Genomic DNA, 23,330 nt, shown 5'->3' on the forward strand with positions numbered 1-23,330 from the left:
GTGCTTTCCATTGTTTTTGTTGGTATTTAAGACTAGCCTGATCTGATAGGGTGCATGGGATAATTTCAATCTTCTTGTATCTGTTGAGGCCTGTTTTGTGACCAGTTATATGGTCAGTTTTGGAGTGGGTACCATAAGGTGCTGAGAAGAAGGTATATTCTTTTGCTTTAGGATGAAATGTTCTATAATATCTGTTAGATCCATTTGGTTCATAACTTCTGTTAGTTTCATTGTGTCTCTGTTTAGTTTCTGTTTCCATGATCTGTCCTTTGCTGTAGTCTCTGAAGTCTCCCATTATTATTGTGTGGGATTCAATGTGTTTTTTGAGCTTTAGTAGTTTCTTTTATGAATGTGGGTGCCCTTGCATTTAGAGCATAGATGTTCAGAATTGAGAGTTCACCATGGTAGGTTTTTCCTTTGACCAGTATGAAGTGTCCTTCCTTATCTTTTTTTGATAACTTTTGGTTGAAGGTTGATTTTATTCGATATTAGAATGGCTACTCCAGCTTGTTTCTTGGGACCATTTGCTTGGGAAATTATTTTCCAACCTTTTACTCTGAGGTAGTGTCTGCCTTTGTCACTGAGGTGTTTCCTGTATGCAGCAAAATGCTGGGTCCTGTTTACATAGCCAGTCTGTTAGTCTTTGTCTTTTTATTGGGGAATTGAGTCCATTGATGTTAAGAGATAGTAAGGAAAATTGATTGTTGCTTCCTGTTATTTTTGTTGTTAGAGGTAGAATTATGTTTGTGTGGCTATCTTCTTTTGGGTTTATTGAAAGATTACTTTCTTGCTTTTTCTAGGGTGTAATTTCCCTCCTTGTGTTGGTATTTTCCATCTATTATCTTTTGTAGGGTTGGATTTATGGAAAGATATTGTATAAATTTGGTTTTGTCATGGTATATTTTGTTTTCTCCGTCTATGGTAATTGTGAGTTTTGCTGGTTATAGTAGCCTGGGTCTGGCTGTTTGACATCTGACCAGGATCTCTAAACTGCTGAGGCCTCCTTCTCTAGCCCTTTCTTCTCTGTTGGGTTGTGGGCTAGAGTTCCTCACTGGCTGTGGTTCTCAACATCTAAGGTACTAATAGAAAGAGTGCCAGCAGATGTCTCTTTCTGCCTTTGTAGCCTACTCATGGCTTTGGCCTTGGGGGGGGGGGGTGTCTTTTTTCTTTCTTTCTTTTTTTTTTTTTTTTCTTTTTTGCTGGTGTTGTGATGTCTGTGTAATGAAGTCCCTCTTACTTAAAAGAGGATTCAAATGCCAGAAGTGTGCGAAGGCATTTGTACCAGGAGAAAGGAATTGTGGGACTGTGCCAGAAGCTGCCTAGCATGTTTCTACAAATTCCTGGTGAAAATGAATTTACTTACAATCTTCTCTTCTCTTCTCTTCTCTTCTCTTCTCTTCTCTTCTCTTCTCTTCTCTTCTCTTCTCTTCTCTTCTCTTCTCTTCTCTTCTCCCTTCCCCTCCCCTTCCCTCCCCTCCCCTCCCCTTTTCTTTCTTACCTTTTTTTTTTTTTTTTTTTTTAAATGTGTGTCTTCAGAGTATTTTGTGGAAATTCCTGATACAGGTCATATTTGTCTTTCTCTTTTGCTATTTAGCAGGAATACCGCCTCTTTGTTTGCCTCAGTTCCCTAGGTGGAATTTTAGGTCCTTCCCTGACTCTCTTTTACATTTAGGAATAGTCATGACATATTGGAAAAGCTACTACATAGCTACTAAATACTCTTTCTGTGTGTCTGTATGTCTTTATCCTGTTTACAACCTCCCCCTTTTCTGTTGTCTGACAGTAGTATAAATTGTCATTATACTTTACTGTCATGTGTCAATGCCTTTGTTTCATAAAAGTTTGAAGTTGATTTTAATTTTCAGCTGTATACCTGAGTCTCTCAAAAGTTAAGATTAGTAGAAGTGTGGGTTATAATCCGGAGTCTGGTCTCAGCATAACAACCTCATCTGAGGATTTCTTTGGAATGCAGTTTTGTGTTTTGCTTTGTTTTTTGCCTTGGCCATTTTGAATGAGAAAGTCTAGAATGTCTCAGCAGTCACACTGTAGGTGATTCTGATGCAAGGAAGTTCATGAATGTGGATGGATGATCACTTTGTGAGGTTTTTAATAGACTACTGTTACAGACGGCTTTCCAGGCAAGTCATCATTTTTTCAGATAATTAAATCTAGGGCTAGAGGTGGTGTCACCACCTTTAGTCTCAGCACTTAGAAGTCAAATACAGGTAGGTATCTATGACTTCCAGGCCAGCCTGTTTCCCTAGAGAGTTTCAGGCTAGCCAGGGCTACATTGTCTCAAAGCAAAATAAGACAGACAGACACATGCAACTATGTATACATACATACATGCATACATACAAACATACATACATACACACATACAAACATACATATACATATATAACAGAAGCAAAGTACTTGATTTGTATGTTTAAGTCTGTTGGAGTTGTCCAGGGAAGGAAAGAAAGGGAGTTTTGGAAGGAATTTTCTGTCACTTGTTTTTGTTTTTTAAAAAGTTAAATACTAGAGATCTTTAAGTTAAAATGTGGATTTCTATTGTAGACAAAAAGGGATTTTTGTCACTTATTTTGTTTTTGTTTTTTAAGAAGTTAAATACTAGAGATCTTTACATTGAAATGTGGATTTCTATTGTATTAGTTATTAAACTTCCTTAATTATTGCTTGGAACTGTATCTGGTTTGCCAAGGAGTATCTTCATCTGCTTTCTAGTCCTTTTCCACAACCAGTTGTTTACACTGAAGTAAAACCTTACATAAATAAAGATCTCCCTTGGAAAAGCCCTTTCTAGCATACAAGCTTTCTATTGTAGAGGCACCAGTTGGAAAGACAACTGGATATAGCGTGTTTTTGGTTTTTTTTTTAACTCTGTTCTTAGTTCCAGATGGTTAAAAATCTTTTGTAGGATATTACTATAGTAGGATTAAAATTAAAGGCAGATAATAATTGTTTTAGGTAAGGTTTCTAATGCTGTGATAAAGTACTGTGACCAAAAGCAACAGGAGGAGGAAAGGGCTTATTTGGCTTATAATTCCACATCATATTCTATCACCAAAGGAAGTCAGGGCAGGAACTCAAGGCAGGAGCTGAAGTAGACTTTACTGGCTTGTGCCTCCTGGTTTGCTCAGCCTTTTTTCTGACACAACTCTGGGCCCTCTTCAGGGTCCCCACCATGAGCCAAGATCTGCCCACAGCAATCATTGTTTAGGAAACTGTTGGACAGATTTGCCAGTCCTATGGAGACATTTTTTCAGTTGAGACTGTCTTCTCAAGTGATACCAGCTTGTGTCACTTTGGCATAAAGCTAACCAACTGCTTCTGGAGAAAAGGTCATGTGGCCACGTACCTTCTGCACTTGTTCTCACCACTTAACGTGCTTTTGAGGAAGACCCTTGACTAGCAAGTGTTTCTCCCCACCCCCCAACACAAACACACAAATTCTCCTTTTAGTAGGTTTGGTTAAAGTACTGCTTGCTACTCATAAACATGTTTTGGTAACGTTACTCAGTTGATAGTAGCACAGAGAGGGAACTGGTCTAGCACTGGGCTACACATTAAAAACAGCATAGGTACATTCATGTATTGAATGTGAAAACAAACTCAGTAAGGTTCAATAGAGTTATTTGTACCATTGTAAAGAATATATATACACTCTTCTCTCTCCCTTCTACCTTCTCTCATTTAACTTTGCATTTGGGATTCTTGGTTCTCTGTTAGATCCTTAGATTTCAATGACATGAGAAGCATCAAGATAAAACCTTGGGGTAGATGAAATTGTGTTTGCTGTGGGTTGGCTTTGTAGGTTGCGATTGCCATAGCTGCCTTCCATATCTTTTCATGGTGTTTGATCAGGTACTTGTGTCTGTGGTGCAAGACCATGTGCTGTCTTAAGCTCTTACTCATGAAAGCCTCACTCCAATAAAACATGTCTGCCAGAGCAATTTAAACAAGCTAGCAGCAGACTTCTCTGCTCATGAAAACATTTGAAAATGCTTCTGTTCACTTGCATACAGCTAGTAAGTGAATTTGATTGCCCCCTCCTCTGAGCTATTTTGACGCAGGTTTAAAGATAGGATTTAATAAAACTGAACAATGGAGTTTATCTATAATATAAAACTTTTAATGAGAAGGTTGTTTCAAATTTTTTCTTGTTTTGTTATTTGAGATCATTATTTTTTTCAACTAAAAGTAGTTCCAGTTTGCATGTTGGCTTTCATGTATTTCTTAAATTTTGGACTTAATTTTAGATGCTTATTACTTATCAGGAACATTTGACCAGTGTAAATTTAGAATGTTCATGTATAATTTATTTCTTAATGTTTCTAATGTTTACACATAGTGGAGAATACTCAAATTTTATTTTGCTAACACCTCTAAAAGGCAGTCATCTGTCTATGCTTACATTAGTGTATGTTTGTGTATGTGTGTGTGCGTCTGTCTGTCTGTCTGCCCATATAAGTTTCCTGTACCCTTTCTACTTCCACAAATCAAAGAAAGCATTGACTGTTGGCTCCTGGTTACAGCAGTAAAACAGGTTTCACACTTGAGTAGCCCACACTGGCCTTTTCAAAAGTGGATGATAGCCTGAATCTTTCTTTCCCTGCAGGATTTCCACTAAAATGTTAAGCTAACAAAACAGAATTCCCGTGACCAAATTTAGTAAGCTTTTCAACGTTATGGAGTTTGATTTTGTGTATCACAAGTGTGCTTTTTTTAAGTGATGTGCCTTCTAACTTCATTTGTGATTCCAACTAGTGGGACAATCCTGTTATGGAGTTGTTAGACTGGTTTTTCATCAGGAAAGTTGGATGCTGTATTTGAATTGTTGGTTCACAAGAAAACGGAGCGCCTCTCTTGAGTGCTAAGCCAGGACCCGGAGTCGGGGGTTTTATTTCAAAGTTTGTTTTGGTGATGGCATAAAAACATAACAGGTTCTGAAATCCAGTTACTATATTAAATTTCATCACTTGTTTTTTAGGTATTCCAATAACTGTACCACCTCCAGGTAAAACCTTTTTCATGTCTTCTCCATCATTGTTAATGAACATGAAATTTCAAGCTTATAGTTACAGGAGTGCCGGTGTTGATGTGGTTAGAATGTACACTAGCTCACCGGGATCTCAAGGTCCTATTTTCAGCTCTGCCTTTGCTTCATTCCAGCACTAAGACAGTTTAGTTTTCGTAAACTTGTCTTACCCATGTCTATAGAGTTTGAAATTCTCACCTTAACAATCTGTGAGGAAAATGGTAGATGATGTAAAGTAAAATTGCTGTTTGAAAAGCCTTTTAGATCATTGACTTTTATTATATGTAAAAGTGATTCAAAAAGAAAAGAAAAAATTTATCTTGACTTTATCATGGTTTCTGGTTGTTTACCCACTGTTATAATTTCATTGTCATGAGAAAATACGTTTTAGAGCACACAGCAATTGTATGGCTTAAAAACTAGCTGAGCACTTGTTCTTAGAGTGGTGAATACTGGGCCTTGGGATGGTGTAGTCAGTGGGAGCGTTTGTGTAGCCCAGCCTTGTCCTTTCCATTTCTGTCAGTTACTTCTTACAGTGTAATGGTGGAAAGATTAGTTACGGAGTTCAGTGTAAAAACCAAGGAGTGTGAAGAAAGTCAGTAGTGATTTTGCTGAGGAGAGTGGGTCTCAATTCAGAATGACCTGGATGAGCAGAAAATGAAGTTTAGATTGCAAAGGTTAGTTCCATGCCTAGCCAGGACACAGTCACTGACTGGATGTGGCTGAGAAAAGGCTGAGCAGAGGAAGGCTAAGGGACTGTTGTATCTGTAGTCTGAAAGACAGTCTGGCTGTGACCTGTGCTGTGCATGACGTGGACTCGAGGACTCCTGCTGTAACTGCCAAGCCTGGGCTCGATTGATGTTAGTAGAAGAGGGACAGAGTGACAAGCATAGTAAACTTAACATAGTCTGAAAAGGGGCTAAAGAGTGATTTACTGAAGTCTGAGAAGAATGAGAGAACTGAGATTTGTGTCCCCAGAGAGCACTGAGAAGGAAGCATTGAGTTATCAGGAAAGTTGCCAGTAAGTAGAAGATAATTGGGGTATAGTAATGGACTTGTCTCCATCAGGACGTGAACCTGAGGGCAAAGGATTGAAACTGTTGAATTTGATGCATTTCCTAATAGTGGAGGTTGTTAAAACCTGGGGAAAAAATAGGTCTCTTGAGTTGTGGAACTGTGAAGTCTTGCTTGGGCTGTGGTGCTGTGTCATACTCTGAAAGTATAGAGGAGATGACATGCTGAGTGAGGCCCCTTTTAGCCGTGTTGTTCTGTGCCATTTCATGTAGCTATGCAAGTGATTTAGGGTGCTGACCACACAAGACAAAAGTACAGATTATTTGCCTCCAGACTAATCAAAAAATTCCGTTATGTGCCTTGCTTTGTAAAGTAGTCTGTTGGGTTGTGTTATTTAAAGAACATTTCATGTCAGATTTTATTGCTATGAACACATATATTTACTGGCTAGATTTTATTTACAAATTACATGCTTTAAAGAAATTTCTATAAATCTGAAACTCTGAATACTTTTAAATGAGGTAAATGCTATTTTATTTGTGTTTCTTCAAAACATAATCTGATGGCAACACTGCTACTGTATATTTTATGTGGAAAAGGTAAGGCTCTGAAACTAACTTTCTTAGACAGACAAAATGGGCTGTGTGTGGTGCTGAAAATAAGACCGGGTGTCCTGACAGTTTGTGCTCTGTGTGTTAGACCAGACTGTTAATTAACAACGTTATTGCTCTAAAAAACTGTTTATAAGTTTCAGCTTTATGTTTTCCTGTTCGTTATGACGTAGTGAAGCACGTTTGTGTCCTCAGAAAATATTAGTGATACTCAGCAACTGTGTTTCACTCTTAATATTACATATGCGTCCTGTTAATATCTTACTTTTGCTTGAATGTTTCAGGTTTCCCCCCTCCACCAGGCGCCCCACCTCCATCTCTTATACCAACAATAGAAAGGTAAAGCAGTGTGGTGCTCTGACTTGTTGATCACTGACAGCCTTGCAGCAGAACCTTACAAATATGCCTTTGCTTGCATTTTCTAATAGATATAGCACCTGTCTATACATAAGTTTAATCTGTATTAATTACTTTTATGAAACTATATCCTAATATCAAAACAGGGAAAAGAAAATGAAAAATAGTTTGTTAAAAATTATTAATAATAAATGTTTATCTATTGGAAAGAGGAAAGAACAACTGTTACTGTACTGTAATAAAAAGAAAAGCTGGTTTCTTCCCACTACCCTGCTGCATCTCTGCTTCCTTATGGACTGACCGAGCTGTCCCCTAAGGCAGTAGCCTTATTTTCTCCTGTCTTGTACTTAGTTTTCTTAGCCTCCTGTATTGAAGAGTATTCCCCCCGACAGTTTGTATTTACCCCTTAGGATTTCTCATCAGTGTCGCTAGCTTACTGTCTCTCTAGACTTCATTGTGAGGACTAGAATGGCGCACAGCTCAGCAGGCAGAACTCACTAGTGAACGGCAGCTATTCCATTACTTCACTCTTGAGTGTAGATAGTCTAAAAAGTCATAGTCAAATTATGTAAAAGCAAAGGAAAATTGGCTTCACTTAGTCTGGTGGCATCTAGCCATCCGTGTAGTTTTCAAAGTGCTGCTCCAGGAAGCAAATTGTGAGAGGTGAGGATTTAGTTTTCACCATGTTCTTATTAAACACACACTTGTTTCTCAGTCAGAATGTTCTATCTAATGTACTAATTACTGAGGATTTATAACTTAGAGTCATTAAACCCAGTTTTTTAAGATTAAATTTTAAACCTCAAACATTTCTTTAGTCTCTGATTGTCCCTGTCTATCTCACTGAGCCAGCTGACATTGATTGCATGAGTTAGGCTGAACAGTACCAGCAAGTAGCTACTGGGTCTAAGGTTTTGAGGTAAAAAAAGTCTATGCTATATTAAAAATAACAAGACCTTGTAACAGATTTTCAGACTTAATTTTGCCTGGCTCTCCTTTTGTTTCCACTGAATTATTAAGATTGAATACATATTTGCATTAGATATAAAGATAGTTCTTTCCTCCACAGTGGCCATTCCTCCGGGTATGACAGCCGTTCTGCACGAGCGTTTCCCTATGGCAATGGTAAGTTTCTCACCACCCAGATCCACTGCCAATCAGCAGAATACATCTTGGTACTGAAATAGAAACATGTTTTTATGGCTTAAGTTAGCAGAGTCACTAAGAAATAGTAGTTGAAAGAATTAAGTCTGTAGATCTGACAGACTGCTTCAGAAGCCTGGTCTACAAAGTGAGTTCCAGGACAGCCAGGGCTACACAGAGAAACCCTGTCTCAAAAAACCAAAAAACAAAAAGAAAGAAAAAAAATTGTGGCACAATAGGTATTGCGAGCTCAGCTCATCCTGAAGCTGTTTTGGATTTATCTCAGTCTCATATATGTACACATACATGAATTTTTGTTGTTGCTGTTGCTAAAAATGCTAGTGATGACTCGAGCCCTTTGGTGAGTCCGTCTTTTTGATTGTGAAGGGTCTTGCTTCCATCGGGGTGGTAGCTGTTAGCTGTGGCAATATCTTAATATTATAGTGGAGTTTCCTGTATGTTGCATCTTTTATGAAGGATTCTCCTGTATCAATGCGATGCTACTTGATGGTACCTTTCTCCCAGAGTAGGATGACTTCAACCTCTCATAGACTGCCACTGCCTCAGGAACTAAGGTTATAATGCTATTCTAGCTCCACTTGAGTTCTCTTGCCATATTCCTTTCTGCGGGTTCTTTCTCCAATGAGGTCCTGAGTCCCTGCAGTGGATACTGAGCAGGTCAACAGGTGGGAGAACAACCCTGTACACAGTTTTTAGGTGAAACCCACTCCCAAAGACAGACACGAGCATCGTGAGCTTGTCTCACCGTGTGGCATGAAAGAGAGAGAGGCTTACAAGAGTCTGGATTAGATGGTGTCTGCAGCAAAGATGGTAAATGAGAGATCCAAAACTACTCGTTGGGTGCCCATTCCTAAATGGACATCTGAGTCACCCCTGGAAGGGTCAGACGAGGTTGGGGGAGGTAGGGTGGAATGAGCAAAGATGGTAAATGAGAGATCCAAAACTACCCGTTGGGTGCCCATTCCTAAATGGACATCTGAGTCACCCCTGGAAGGGTCAGACGAGGTTGGGGGAGGTAGGGTGGAATGCTGTAAAGCACCGCCTGACATGGCCATTGCACTCACACATGAACTTTGATCAAAGCGAATAACCAGGCCCATCAGCATTCCATAAGAGGCCCCACCTTACCCTAGGGGTATGGATGCAGCTGGTCACTCAGCTAGGGGGAGGCATTTCATAGCCAGCAGTAAATTATCCACTTGCCTGTGTGCCTGTAAATAATACCCCATCCATGCTACTGTAAGAAATTCTAGTTAAGCCGGGCAGTGGTGGCGCACGCCTTTAACCCCAGCACTTGGGAGGTAGAGGCAGACGAATTTCTGAGTTTGAGACAAGCCTGGTCTACAGAGTGAGTTTCAGGATAGCCAGGGCTACACAGAGAAACCCTGTCTCGAGGGAAAAAAAAAAAATTCTAGTTAAACTCATAGGTTCTGACTAATTGAGCTCAGGCTGTGGTTCCGTGATAGAACATATGAGTGTATGAGTGGGGGCCTGGGTTCAGTCCCCACTGCTGAAAGGATAATGAAATAAAGCCAATAATAATGAAAAGACTTAGTGGTAGGTCTCCAGGCTAATGATCTGTAATGAATTTCCATTCTTCTTAGTAAAGAAAGCAAGAGATGTACCTGAGCCTTTGTGGACTTGACTTCCTGCTTGTGGCGTATGGGAACGGGTAGAGAGCTTTTCTTAGTTATGTGGCTTCTCAAATGCCTTTACCTCATCATCATTCATGGGACCTGTGTTTCAGAGTAGCATGGCTAGTCTCTCTACAGCACTCATCAGGAGGTGGACATTATGATGGCCTATTTCCACCATTGAAGGTGGAAGAAATATTAATGGACTTAGAAAGCATTTCTGTGGTAGAATCTGTCCTGCTGCCATGCTTAGTCATTAGACTGAAAGTCAAACATCCCCCTAAGGCTGTGTGTTTACCTCGAGGCACCTGTCCTGCTCTTTTCTAAGTGTCCCAGTGTTAGCCACCATTTTCACAATCTCTACCGTCTCCAGCAGGGTACCAGATCCCTCCCTCTTCTGTAACCCTGTAGCAATACAAAATAATTGTTGAATCATGAGCTCTGTGGTTGCCTGTGCTTGGATCTTGGGTCCAACTTACCTTAGATAACCTTGGATGAATTAGAATATTTTCCTCTTGTAAACTGGAGCTAGAGTTGAAGTTTAGCACAGTATCTATGATATGTAAGCATTCCCTAAGCATCACTCATTGAGTTTGTCTATTTGGGTTTTACCTTTTTGATGGCATTGGGAGTTTCTGTCACTCTGTCCTATGTGTTTGCTTCAGTACAGGTGAGACAGTGACTAGCCCATATTAGAAAGTCATACCTGATAGTACTGACCCAGCCTTGGAGAATTTTTTTAAATGGATAATTAAGAACTCAACTCTTTCTCAGAGTGACAGATGTTTGTTTTTCCTGTCAGGAAGTAGGAGTTTCCCACTTACTGTCTGTATAGCTACTAACTTTCCTTCCAGGGACAAGCCTTTAAGTAAAAGCTAATTGTAAAAATGAGGGAAGGAAAGGAAGGGATTCTCCTAATCTTAGCCAAATGGAGCTTTACAATAAAGACAACAGACAGAGCTTCTTTGCTGTTCTGTTTTTACCTTCGTTTTATTTATTTTAGATTTTATAATTCATCCTTGTACCCCTGAGCAACATAAAATAATATCTTCTCTGGATATGATCTGAAGACTGCTTATGAAGTGAGACCTAGTTTAAAAATAAGTTTTTTAAGAATATTAGGAGACAGGCTTTTTTTAATCATTATTTTGGTTCACAGATTAAAGGTTCACACCCATAACTTAGCCCATGACTCTTAAGCCTCGTGTGGTGATGGTGTATAATGAAGCCACACCATTCAACTGATGACAGGACAGAAATGAATCAAAGAAGAAGAGATTTGTGACCCACAGTCCTCCTGAAGAGCATGTTCCCTGTAACCCAAAGTTTCATATAGATAGGCCCAGTTTCTCTGTTTAAAGAAATATTTAAAATTTATTTTATTTTTTGAGTATGAGTATTTTGCCTATATGTCAACCACAAGCATCCTTGGTGCCCATGGAAACAGAAGAATAGTCAGATACCCTGGAACTGGAGTTAGGATGGTTGTGAGCTGCCCTGTGGGTGTTGGGAATCAAACTTGGATCCTCTGGAATAGAAGTCAGTGCTCGGAACCCCTTTATCTTCATGAAGCCATTCCTCTCAAATCCCTTTCCCAGGTGTTTTATATCATGTAGTCATGTACTCAGAATATGGATTTATAAAAGATCACACACACACACACACATACACGGGTGCTTTGCTTACATGTATATCTATGCGCCATGTGTATGCAGTGCCCATGGATACCAGAAGGTGTCATCTGACTCCCCGGGAACTGGAATTATAGACAGCTGTAAGCTGCCCTGTGAGTGCTGGGGAATGAACAGTGTCTTCTTGTTTCTGTTTTTGATATTGGAAAGTAAGTAGAGTATAATACTGAATCCCATAACCTGTGCTTTTAATGTGCTTTTTCCTTTAGTCGCCTTTCCCCACCTTACCAGTTCTGCTCCCTCATGGCCGAGCCTTGTGGACACCACCAAGCAGTGGGACTATTATGCAAGGAGAGAAAAAGACCGAGACCGAGACCGGGAGAGAGACCGAGACAGAGAGCGAGAGCGGGACCGGGACAGAGAAAGGGAGCGCACCCGGGAGCGGGAGCGAGAGCGCGACCACAGCCCCACCCCAAGTGTTTTCAACAGGTTTGTTGGGTGTGCGGGGCCTTGAGCGCACTTCATTTTTACTCAGTTTTATTTGATGTGAGGAGATGAATTCCAGTTCACCTGGGAAAGGAGTATTCAAGGTGTGGTTAGAAAAGCCATTTTGAAATCATACTCATTTTGTTCTTGAGGATTCCAAGTACTGTAAGCAGCAATTTTCACACCATGTTGTTCACTTGGCCTTTAAAGGAAGTTTATATCCCCTCACAGGTTTCCTTCTTATCACCTAAACATGATTTCTCAGTGATTGCTTATAGTTAGGCCACATGAAGAATCGAGTACCTGCAGAGCCATGTACTCTTCAAGCTAGTTTCGATCCTGTGTTAGATAAGTTTAATTAGTTGGTAATTCATATACAGTCCTAATATATATTGTTTTCAAATAAAATTTCCACTTTATGTATTGTGAGTTAAAAAATACTGATTTACTGATTGTCCCATTTATTTGTTTTTTAATGTTTCATTCATGTGAGTGACATTTTGAGTCCTGTTCTGAGCCAGAAATAGTGCTGTTTCCTAAAATACATAAATATTCATACATTGTCTTTACACATTAAATTCATAGAACTGTTAAGCTGACTCAGTCAAAGAGTGTATGACAAAGGACTAGAAAAGATGATGAAAATACTTTTCTCCCACCCTGTTTTCTCATGACTTGACACATAGTAGATATTTAATACAACTTTATTGATCAAATAGGTAAATGACAGTATGGCATGTACATGTAAGTGGGACAGACAGTGCTGGCTACAGCCACCGACACGCACCGTTCTGCTTATGTTCAAGGGCAGGAGTTTTTTCAGGAAGTTGTCTAGTTTCCAATGTGGTTGAAATGTACCTCTGAAGTAGCATATTGTCTGTAAAATGTATGTGTCACAGTCAAGGATCTTAGTGCAGAAATGCATTGGAAGAAGATCTTGCATCGCACACCGGATGCACACACGCACAGGGGCTGCTGACTTTCTGCTGAATTGGAAAATGTTAGTGGTTAAACCATGTGTTCATTTTCAGGTTGCTGAGTTTTAAGGCATTACTTAAATTTAAGAAAAAGCTTGAGGCCAGAAAAGCAGAAAGTAGAGGAGTTCTCTGTTCTGACTTGTCCTAGGAAAATTGTACTAGGAAATACTCATGGGAAGTAAAAGCTGTTTCTAAAGACTGACAAAAATATTCTAAAAGCAAAACATACATAGTATGTGTCGCATTACAAATTACAGGGTCACTGTTTTGAAAATTAGAGAGCAGTTTTAACATCTGTTTTTAAGGCAGTTTAATTGAGGGCCAGAAAGAAGACTGGTTGCTATAGGATGTTAGAAAATGTGTTCTAATGAGTTCCAGGCCTGGAGTGACCTTTGCACTATGGCGTGTATCAGAAGGGATGGGGCGCGGCTGCTGTTTTCATGAAGGGCCGACTCCCCAGCACGTGACGGCCTACAGCATTCAAGGAAAAGAGGGGCTACACATAATGAGTTGTGCAGTAACTGGCCTTCCGTATTTTATGCAAGCTTAGTTGGAGTCATTACAAAGAAAACCTCATTTGTTGATGGACTTAGTTATAATATCCACTTGTCTCTGTACTGGTTTTTGTTTTTTGTTTTTACCTTGGAGAGAATTATTAGAGCCCCAGAAACCTTTATAGGAAATACTCTGCTTCTGAAAATGTAAGCACTAAACTCCTTGAAGAATTCCATGTCTTTATACTGTGCTGTGTGCACATGCTCATCCCCTGGAGCCCCTGAGAGCCCAGAGGACAACTCGCAGGGGTCAATTCTATCCTCTACAATATGAAGACTGAGGATCAAACTTGGGTGCCACCTGCAGCAAGTACCGTTCCCCACTGATGTCCTTTCAGGGCAAGAATTCCAACCACTGACTGCTTACTCTCACACCACGCACTTTATAAACATTCCTGTTGGTCTCAAGGAAACCTTGAAAAGATTGACAGTTACAGATGAGAAGCCTTGAGGTCTAAAGGAGTGAAGTTCAGCATTCCTGGGGCTCAGCCTTAGGTCATGCTGCACATGTATGTGCACACTGCCGCTTTGCACTGCCTGTCAATAGTATGGCTGTACAGTCTTAATATATCCCAGTCATTATTTGGGCAGCAGTGTGTTCTGGCACTGTAAATATCATTACTGACCACTCCTTTTGCTAGGTGGTCACAGGCAGGTTTGTTCTTCTCTACAGCGTATGCTTTCCCCTGAGCCTGTTATTCCCAGGCAGATTCTTGAACATCTTGTAGCTGCATACAAATTCCTAATTATTTTTTAAAACTAAAGCTTTTGACAGTATTCTAAAAGATGTTTATTTTAAATAACAGAATTGTCTAATACTGGGTTTTAAAATCTTGAATTTTGTGTCAGGAACAAAAAAGGGAAAAGCCCCGCATGGTAGTACATGTGTGTAATCCCCAGAAAATAAGCTGTAATTTGTATGCATGCATTTGAAGTTTTTAGCCACATGTCATCATTAATGTACATAGTAGGCAGGGACAGAGACAGGTGCGGGTGAGGTAGCTGAGATATACAGGTTGTATGGTCTGTGTGGGGATGCAGGTGTCGATGGCTTGCTTTCCTTCATGTTTATTATTCTGCACGTGATGCAAGTTGTACTGTGTCTGCTGGTAAAAAGCAAACACTTAAAAAAATTATTAACCTCTTTTGTCTGCCTTCTACTGTAGAAGCTACTGTGAGCTATATATTCTTGGAATCTTTACTACATAGCCAATGCTTTACAGATTTTCCCCCATATATCCAAGATATATAATATATACATGTAATTATAAAAATGAGAGCAAAAAGAAATATCTGTTGATTAAAATTTAAATCAACTACAGGTCACTTTTTTCCCAGAAGTAAAATGTAACATATCCTCTGTCATTAAAACAGATCTCACAGGATGCCATTATTTTAGGTCACTGCCTTCTTAATTTAGGTGTGACACTGATCTGTGACTTGGCCCAGCAAATACAAGTTAATGTGCTGGCTTCTGTCGGACTTGAGGAGTTCTTCCTGTTCAGTCAGCTAAATCATAGTCCTGGTGTCAGCATCTGTACTTCCATTGCAGTGACGAAGAGCGATACAGATACAGGGAGTATGCAGAGAGAGGCTATGAGCGCCATAGAGCTAGTCGGGAGAAAGAAGAGCGGCACAGAGAACGACGTCACAGAGAGAAGGAGGAAACAAGACACAAGTCCTCTCGCAGGTTTGTTCTTTAGTAGTGACCCGGCTCCAAATAGCTAACTGTAGACTGTTCCTAAGGGAAAGACCAAGAGCAGCCCAGTGCAGCTCCTTCCTTAGGAGCATCAAAAACAGTTTTTAAATCTAGCAAGGTTGCATTTCTTTTAATATCTTCCAGACAAAATTAGCATGGAATAAAAATGAGATGTCTGGGTGGTTTTTGTTTGTTGTACATTATCTGCTTGATAGAGGGGAATTTGGGTATATGACCCAATCTTTATAATAAAGTATTAAAATGCTGTTTGGCTTAAGGAAAAAAAAATTGGGGCCTGTGGTTTTAAATTAGAATCAATTTTAATTAATGCCCATTGTTTTGGGAAATTTACCCTATAAGATGGTATTTTCCATTCCAGTTGTAAAGACTTTTAGAAAAAGACTTGCCTAAAGTCTTCAAGAACAAAGTAATGGATACTAGAAATCTGGGACGGTATGGGTGAAGATAACCCCCAAATGTAATCTACGTGTAAAATCTCATGCAGAATAAGTCCCCCAAATCAGAAAACAGGATTTTTATCTGAAATCCAGGCTTACATTAATTGGTTAGACCAGATTGATTGTCTCCATTGTTAAAACACAATTCCTTTTTCTGCAGTAATAGTAGACGTCGCCATGAAAGTGAAGAAGGGGACAGTCACAGAAGACACAAGCACAAAAAGTCTAAAAGAAGCAAAGAAGGAAAAGAGGCTGGCAGCGAGCCGGTCCCAGAACAGGAGAGCACCGAAGCCGCCCCTGCCGAGTAGGCTCCACCTCTTCTGTACGTCAGTCCCAGAAATAGATGCTATAAATCTCCTTATTTTTCTGGATAATGTTTAAGAAATATACCTTTAATCTTGTTCTGTTAGAATGAAACGTTAACTTTTTTCTTTTCCAAAATAAAAGTGTGCATTTTTTTGTGTTAAGTTAAAAAGCTTTGTCTTGTAATATTTAAAGAATAAAAGACAGAAGTGACTTTATATCTAAGAAAGTAATGTGAATTAAGTCATCAGGGGATTTAGAGCTAAGGTTGACCATGTGATCACGGGATGGTGAAGGCCAAGGCCTCATCCTGGCTAGCTTTCTGGTTAGTGGGATAGTGTTGCAGAAGAGGTGCTGCCCTGCAGACTCCCTCTTGACATGAAGTCAGGCTTCATCTTACTGCTGGGACACTCCTGCATCTTCAAGAACTTGGACCCAGTCTTGATATCACAGTTTTTGATAGCAGGTTTTCAGTGTTCTGAATTTGAGTCCATAGTAACTAAGTGGACTATTTGTATATCTAAATTCATAAATGGTATGAGGCACTTGGGTACCCCTGTGATGAAACTTGTGTGCTTCCTAGCAGGCACATGAACCTGACTGGCAGAGCATCAGACCAGTCCATGGCCATCTGAGCAAGGATCAAGGTGCTCTGGCTGCTGTTAGTATGTTTTCCAAGGATCAACGGTAGCGTAGGACGTGGGGGATTTTTTTTTTTATATCGTTTCCATATTAAGAATAAAAATAAAAATAGACTCAGCGACAGTAGTGTTAGATCAGTCATTTCTTATTAAAACCAGAGCACAGGTTAAACTCTGGACTAACCCCAAGAGGCATTCTAGAGCAGCGATGGGGCTAGGAGCCTAGTGTGTGAAAGATGGGGCAGTTAGAGCCACCAGTAAGAGGACTGCTCTCACTTAGAAGATACTCATTTCTCATTGAAATCCTCCGCCATTTAGCTTAAATGCCCATAATATACTCTGTCTTCAACTCTACCACATTTGGAACTGACTTGAATTAAGTGTGGCATACAAACCATGTAAATCTTCATGGGCTTTTTTATTGAATTAAAAATATATAAACTTAAAAGACTTGGAGTAATAAGAAATCCTCTACACCAAATAAAAATTATCACTAGTTTTTATTTTTGAGAACAGTCTCTGAGGTGTAACTTTTCATAATATCATACTTTTCTGGCATTTTTTACAATATATTCTTTAAATATAAAAATTGACAAGATAAATACAATTTTACCTAGCCTATCTGTGGTTTTTCTAAGATCCATCATTGATTTTATAAAAAAGTACCAGGCCAAGAAGCAATGGTCAGAGTAATTCTCCCTTTAAGTTCCTTGAGCATCCTGGCCAGGCAAGCGTGTATCATACCCGATGTACTTCTACCGTTGACAGCGAGAAGAATGTCACCACATCTAAAAAGAACACAGCACTGAGATCAGAACCACTTCATGGTTGAAGCTCCTCAAAGGGACTTGAGTGGTCCTAGGGTTTGCCATATTGGTCCATTTTAATTCTGATCTGATCTTCCCTCTTCACGTAAATTCTTCAAGCTCTACTCGGCTTGCATTAGAAGGTATAGTAGTATATAGGAACTTGAGAGGTAGGACCAAGGCCGGTTATAATTTTGGGTTTCTTACTACCTAACTAGTACACTCATGTTTTCATTTCTCACTCTTCAGGAAAGTATAATCTATGCTTTTTCTTTCAAGTGGGGCCAAGTTTTTACATGTAGAAAACAAAAATACTTGAATATTATTTTTTGCTAAGTAATCATTACCTGATTCTTCCGTCATTGTATGCAGGTGTTCCTTCAACAATGGACTTGATAAAAAAAGGTTTGTTCCCACTGTATTCTTCATAACCTCCCACAATGCAGAAGCCCAGGCTTCCAGCTGTGTTCCTTCGCAGTATCACATCTTTACAGTTACATAAGTACCTGAAATAGAATGTAATTAATGTCTATTTAAATGAGTTTTTAGCTGTGACTTCTCTCATTCATTTTTTGGGGACACTTTTAAAATGAAAAAATACTGCGTCAGCTTTTGTATTTTGATCTCTTTTTTCCATAGCTGAATACCCTTTCAACAAAAGGACTTAGTATTATTTTCTATTTGTGTCTCTGCTGAGAAAGATGGCCACATTTTTTTGGCTAAGGACAAAATAATGCATGAGCCAGAAGTAGGATATGTCTCGATACTTCTAATGATAACCCACAGTGGAACATATTGAGGGGGTATAATTTTATATACTTGGGGGCTCATATAATTTGTAAAGAAGACAAACATTCTCAGAATTAGCGATTAATTGCAAGGACAATAATTTTAACTTATGCTAATGAACTTCACTAAGTTGTAAGCTTTCTATTGACCCTTGGAAAATACTAGTTTATACTCACACAAACTGAAGACTGTAGACAAAGTGAATGGAAACTTGGCCAAAAATAGTGGAGTGGTTGTTGTAGGAAAATAACATGGCATAGCTGCAGCAAAGAGTACAGAGGGGAGGGAGGAGCACAGCTGGCCTGAGAACCAATACCACCTTCAACTAGGAGAGTCGCGGCTGTCAGACCTAAGTGCAAACAGCTGCATTAGAGTAGACAGTGTGTCGGAAGATGGGGGTGGCTCTAGGATCAAGGGATCTACCACATGTGTATCTATGGTCTAGGAACTGCTTTTGACTGGAAGATAGTGTTTTTATGTTGGTAGAAATGAAGATGTTTTGTTTATAGACTGTACCTTAAAATAATCAGTTGCTTTTTGATAATCAATAAAAATGATCTTGTGAAATATTAAGCAATGAAGTTTGGTCATTACCCTGACTGCTGGCCTTTCGTTATTTAACAACTTGGATGGCTATTCTTGGTGGCAACTTGATTGCATCTGGAATTAACTAAAACTCAAGTGGCTGGGTGCACCTATGAGGGATTCTTTTTTCTTAATCATTTGAAGTGGGAAGGCCCACTGTTGGTCCAGATCTCATGTGGAGTTAGGAAGATCTGCCTTTAATCTGGGCCATGCTGCTGGCAGCCTATGTAAGGACATGAAGAAAGAAGCCTGCTCTCTGTTTGCCTGCTTGCTCTTGCTCTCCCTTGCAAGTCCTTTGAGATTCCAACATAGACTAAAGACCATCTGAGACTCCAGCCTCATGGACTAAGCAACTACTGGATTCTTGGACCTTCCATTGGTAGACATCCATTGTTGGACACGCTGAACCACACAGCCTGTAAACCATTCATACATACATACATACATACATACATACATATATACACATGTATATATATTCATTCTAAGTTCCTCTAGAGAATCCTAATACAATAACCTTTTCCATACTGTTTCTTTCATTTGAAATAAAACAAGCCCATTTTTTTTTTATTTTTAGAGGCATTGACATACCCATACATCATGTACAAGATTTTCTTTCATTGAAATGATTTTTAAAAAACACCCATAAATTTCACTTAGTGAAAACTCATTTCTACTCTTAAGTACTTGTCTTAATTCCCACAAACCTGTGAGTGGCACAGACATCCTGTCGGAGCTACTGTGTACGAGATGCCACACTATTCAGTTCCAGTGTATCTGACTAGAGTAGAAGCAGCACACATCCCCACCTTGGTTGACATATGCCTGTTTTTGGTAGGAAAGAAGTAATTAAATGCTTCCTGCCCAGGGGTGTGATCCACTCTAACAGTTATATAACTATAACTAGGTATATAGAGCAGTCTCTGAATCTGAATGCTTCTCTGTCTTTGGATCATTGGGGGTTTTTTTTGGTGGGGGGATGTGTTTGTGGGATTTTTTTGTTTTGTTTTTCAGTAAGTATTTCTGTGGGCCCTATTTGACCAAATATTTTTTATGTTGACCAGCATTCAGGATGGGACACGTCTTCCTACCCTTTTGTTCTGTTGTAGCAGCAAAACCTAGTTTGTTTGGTTTTTTTTAATTAATTTATTTATTTACTATATGTAAGTACACTGTAGCTGTCTTCAGATGCACCTGAAGAGGGCATCAGATCTCATGGTGGTTGTGAGCCACCATGTGGTTGCTGGGATTTGAACTTCGGACCTTTGGAAGAGCAGCCAGGTGCTCTTACCCACTGAGCCATCTCTCCAGCCCCGCAAAACCTAGTTACGTTAAGCTCTGCCAGCATCAGACTGGTTCGTTGGGACTGATGACCTTTTTTTCCCCTTGCATTACTTCATCACCCACTGGGAAACGTGGCAGCTGGTTCAGATGAGTAACCTTTCAGAGTAAGTGACTTGACCCTCTGGATGTGACTGTGAGCTTCTCCTCCTCTGAGCTCATTCTTTTAATCTACATCTAATTGAGAAAGATTTGGCATGGTGTAAGGAATGGCAAAGGCTTTGGTCATTTTTCCAGTGGGACTATGGTTAGGCTTAGGCTCACAGGGAAATTTAACTCGAGCAATTTAAGAATAAGAAGCCTTGAGCTGCTTAAGAAAGGAAGTTTTGGAGCTAGAATGGTTGCTCAGCCATGAAGAGTACTTAGTTGTTTTTCCAGAAAACTGGGATTCAGTTTCCAGCACCCACGTGATGGCTTATAATTGTCTGTAACTACAGTTCCAGGGAATCCATACACCCTTTTTGACCTCCACAGGTATCAGGTATACTATGGTATACCTACTTGTAGGCAAGACACTTACAAATTAATTTTATCTTTAATCTCCCCTCTTCTTCCTCATATGCCAATTTACTCAACAAATCATTGCAACATTGCCCAGGTTTAAGTCAGATGTTTACTAAGACAAGGGAAGCATTGCCTCTTAAAAAACAAGAAGCCAAAACAGAAGTTTAACGGTAGAATGTAAACTGTGTCTATTAGCCAAGACAGTGTCAAGCCCATGTCTCTGACTGGATTGAATCATAACCTGTGGTGTGGAAGCAGCAGAGACCATGAATTGATTCTTCATACTTTAGATTATTGCACTATCTTAGCCATAGAGAATTTAATAATTTTGGATACTTTATACTTAATACTTTATACTTAAAAAAGGACAATAGGTCAAATTAAGTCTAAAGTATTCTCATCACTGTTTTTATATTGGAATCACAAATCCAAAACACCACATCTGTATATTAATATACGTGTAGAAGAAAAACAATGGCCAAGTTTGGAAAACAATAGATTAGGCTTATGTTGAGAAAAGAAAGTTGATCACATAACCAGTTTCAGTCCTTTTACAAAAAGTCATCTTAACTTTGTTACTGTCTGTTTGGATAGTTCAGCTTTTTGTCCTAACTTACTTGTAAACATTACCGCTAATTTTAAAGTCTGGGTAGAATGTAAAGAGCCTCTTCCTGTGGCTAACTCCTGGATTAGTGTGCCTGTGTTGATTGCTCTCTGCTGGCACTCTGCCACCATGTGCTATTCAGCTCATGAAGGAAGTATCTCTCTTTAGTTGATACTTAAGCAGGTAGGCAGAGAGCTCATCCAACCCAGGTGGGATATAAAAAATCTGCTCAAATGGAGCTCTAAGGAAACGGTCTGCAGAGCATTCGGTGGTCACCTTTCATGACTTTTATAGTTCATAATAGTAAATACTTTTATCAGGATATCTTGCTCTCTAGATTCTGAAGTCAATAAAAGGCTTTTCTTAAACATAAAGGATTCATTGTTTCATCAATAAATGTCTACTCAACAGCAGTTCCAGACCTTCTGAAATGCTAGGGTTTTTGTTTGTTTGTTTGTTTGTTTGGTTGTTTTTTTTTTTTTTTTTTGGAAGGGTCTACCTATTGTTAACAGTAAACATTAAAATGCATCATTTTACATATTAAATATAGGCAGGCTTGGGGCAAGTGTTTGATAGGTTTTTAAAAATAACTTTGCTCTTGAAATTATGTGCCCATTTGGTTTTTGATGGATGGAACTTTCCAATCACACAGGGAAAGAGATAGGAGAAATGACAAGAAATTATAGACTTATGTAGCAAGCAGTAGTGAAAGCTGTCTTTTCTATCCTGGTGCAAGATTCTGTTATGTGAACTTCTCCAGAACTCACTTTATAGTAGAAAACAAAAAACAAAGATATAAATCAGCTAAAGCTAAATATAGGCTTAGCAGTCTCTTGGGGGTACTTCCAACTCACTAAAGCATCATGATTGAAATCACAGACTCAGGCAGGAATAGCAGGCTTAGCTTGCAGCTCAGCCATGCAGCGTGAGCATGTCATCTGACAGCTCTGAGCCTTAGTCTCCTTCTGAGTCACAGAGAGCATGTGACGCTCAGAAGAGACCCCGGGCTTACTCGGGGCTCATAAACATTAGTGGTCTCATAGCTGCCCTGACACTGCATGGCTTCGATGTACAGACACACGGACTTAGCTCATGACCTAGGTGTCAAACTCTAGCTAGCAAAAGAAAATACTGATGCCTGTTTCCTCCCCCTTTAATATTAACAGTCTCCATTAAAGTATATCAGGGGCTTCAGGAGAAGAAAGGGTTAAATTCTTAGGCAAGAAGAGAACTGAGTTAGTGCATATTTCTATCACGCTAGTCCAGATGAGAGCTTGCTTTGAAGACCTTCCAGATGCAGAATGTGGGCCCTGAGAGCGAACAACGTAAAATGTCATCCGTGTTCTCTGTTGAATGGCAGTTGATGACTGGCGTAACTGGCAGAACGTCTAGAGCTGCTACAGGGGTCCCCCGGCATACGGTGCTACCAAGGAGCACACGACTACCAATATGCTTTTATCTGCATCTTTATCACCTACTCTTACTCCTGGTTATTTGGTTCCACACAGGAAATGCCGGTGTGGCATACTAAGGCTACCCTCTTCACTTGGCTTTCTGCTCCGTTGCATTGCATCTCAGTCTAGAGTGCCACGGTCTCTTGATTCTAGGCCTGTTGCTACACATGCTTCTTTATTGGGTCGGGGAGGACTTTAGGTAACTGGAAAGACTGTATAATAGGGAAAATATCCTTTCTCATGCTTTTGTCGAGTGAAAGGTGAAATGTATTTATAACTTAGACATTTCTGGGCTTATATCATAAAGGTGTAATTGTAGTCTAACAATTCAGGTAGAATTTAGTTTTGCCAAGGTGTGGTGTGGAATCTCTTACTCATCACTTCCCTCCAGTGGCTAAACATACATGTAAGATAATGCTGCTGTGCTGGTAAGGGCTTTGAGCACTCAAGATGAGAGCTGTGTGTGCATGCCCGCCCCCACCCCCACCCCATGGGAACTGAAGCTGTACCACCGACATGAGGCCAGGACAGAACTGGGACCTGAAAAGTACCAGAGTAGTTGTATTCAAGTGTCATCTGGCAGACTGAAGAAGGCACGGTTCCCTTTGTATATTAAATTCACTAGGAAGCCTGGAGGCAGAAATGCGGAGTCCATCATCTTAAGCAAAATTAAG

The 23,330-nt window shown here is 39.7% G+C and overlaps 2 protein-coding genes across 24 annotated transcripts in view; one reads left to right on the forward strand and one right to left on the reverse strand.

Moving 5' to 3' along the window:
* The window catches only part of Fip1l1 (FIP1 like 1 (S. cerevisiae)), a 63,353-nt gene extending 44,612 nt beyond the window's left edge, over positions 1–18,741 (forward strand). For 4 of the 8 annotated variants that reach the window (NM_001376964.1, NM_001376965.1, NM_001159573.2 and 1 more), the window contains 6 exons: positions 4,997–5,023; positions 6,954–7,008; positions 8,096–8,151; positions 11,725–11,944; positions 15,025–15,162; positions 15,790–18,741. In NM_001376964.1, coding sequence (NP_001363893.1) covers positions 4,997–5,023; positions 6,954–7,008; positions 8,096–8,151; positions 11,725–11,944; positions 15,025–15,162; positions 15,790–15,937 — 644 coding nt within the window. In that variant the 3' untranslated portion in view covers positions 15,938–18,741. The remainder of the gene's footprint in view (positions 1–4,996; positions 5,024–6,953; positions 7,009–8,095; positions 8,152–11,724; positions 11,945–15,024; positions 15,163–15,789) is intronic. The other 4 variants (XM_006504265.4, XM_006504267.4, XM_030254768.1 and 1 more) reach the window with 1 other exon arrangement.
* Positions 12,398–23,330, reverse strand: part of Lnx1 (ligand of numb-protein X 1) — a 110,597-nt gene continuing 99,664 nt past the window's right edge. For 6 of the 16 annotated variants that reach the window (XR_001784629.2, XR_003955588.1, XM_030254173.1 and 3 more), the window contains 2 exons: positions 17,727–17,885; positions 17,055–17,361 (listed from right to left, as the gene is read on the reverse strand). Coding sequence is in view for 11 of the 16 variants with exons in the window: in XM_030254173.1 (XP_030110033.1) it covers positions 17,226–17,361; positions 17,727–17,885 (295 nt within the window). In the remaining 5 variants the exon portion in view is untranslated. Of the gene's footprint in view, positions 12,928–16,972; positions 17,362–17,726; positions 17,886–23,330 lie in introns of those variants that run through there. The other 10 variants (XM_017320690.2, XM_006504254.3, XM_030254175.1 and 7 more) reach the window with 4 other exon arrangements.

Source organism: Mus musculus, chromosome 5 (genome assembly GCF_000001635.26).
Source record: "Mus musculus strain C57BL/6J chromosome 5, GRCm38.p6 C57BL/6J".
Taxonomy (NCBI): Eukaryota; Metazoa; Chordata; class Mammalia; order Rodentia; family Muridae; genus Mus; species Mus musculus.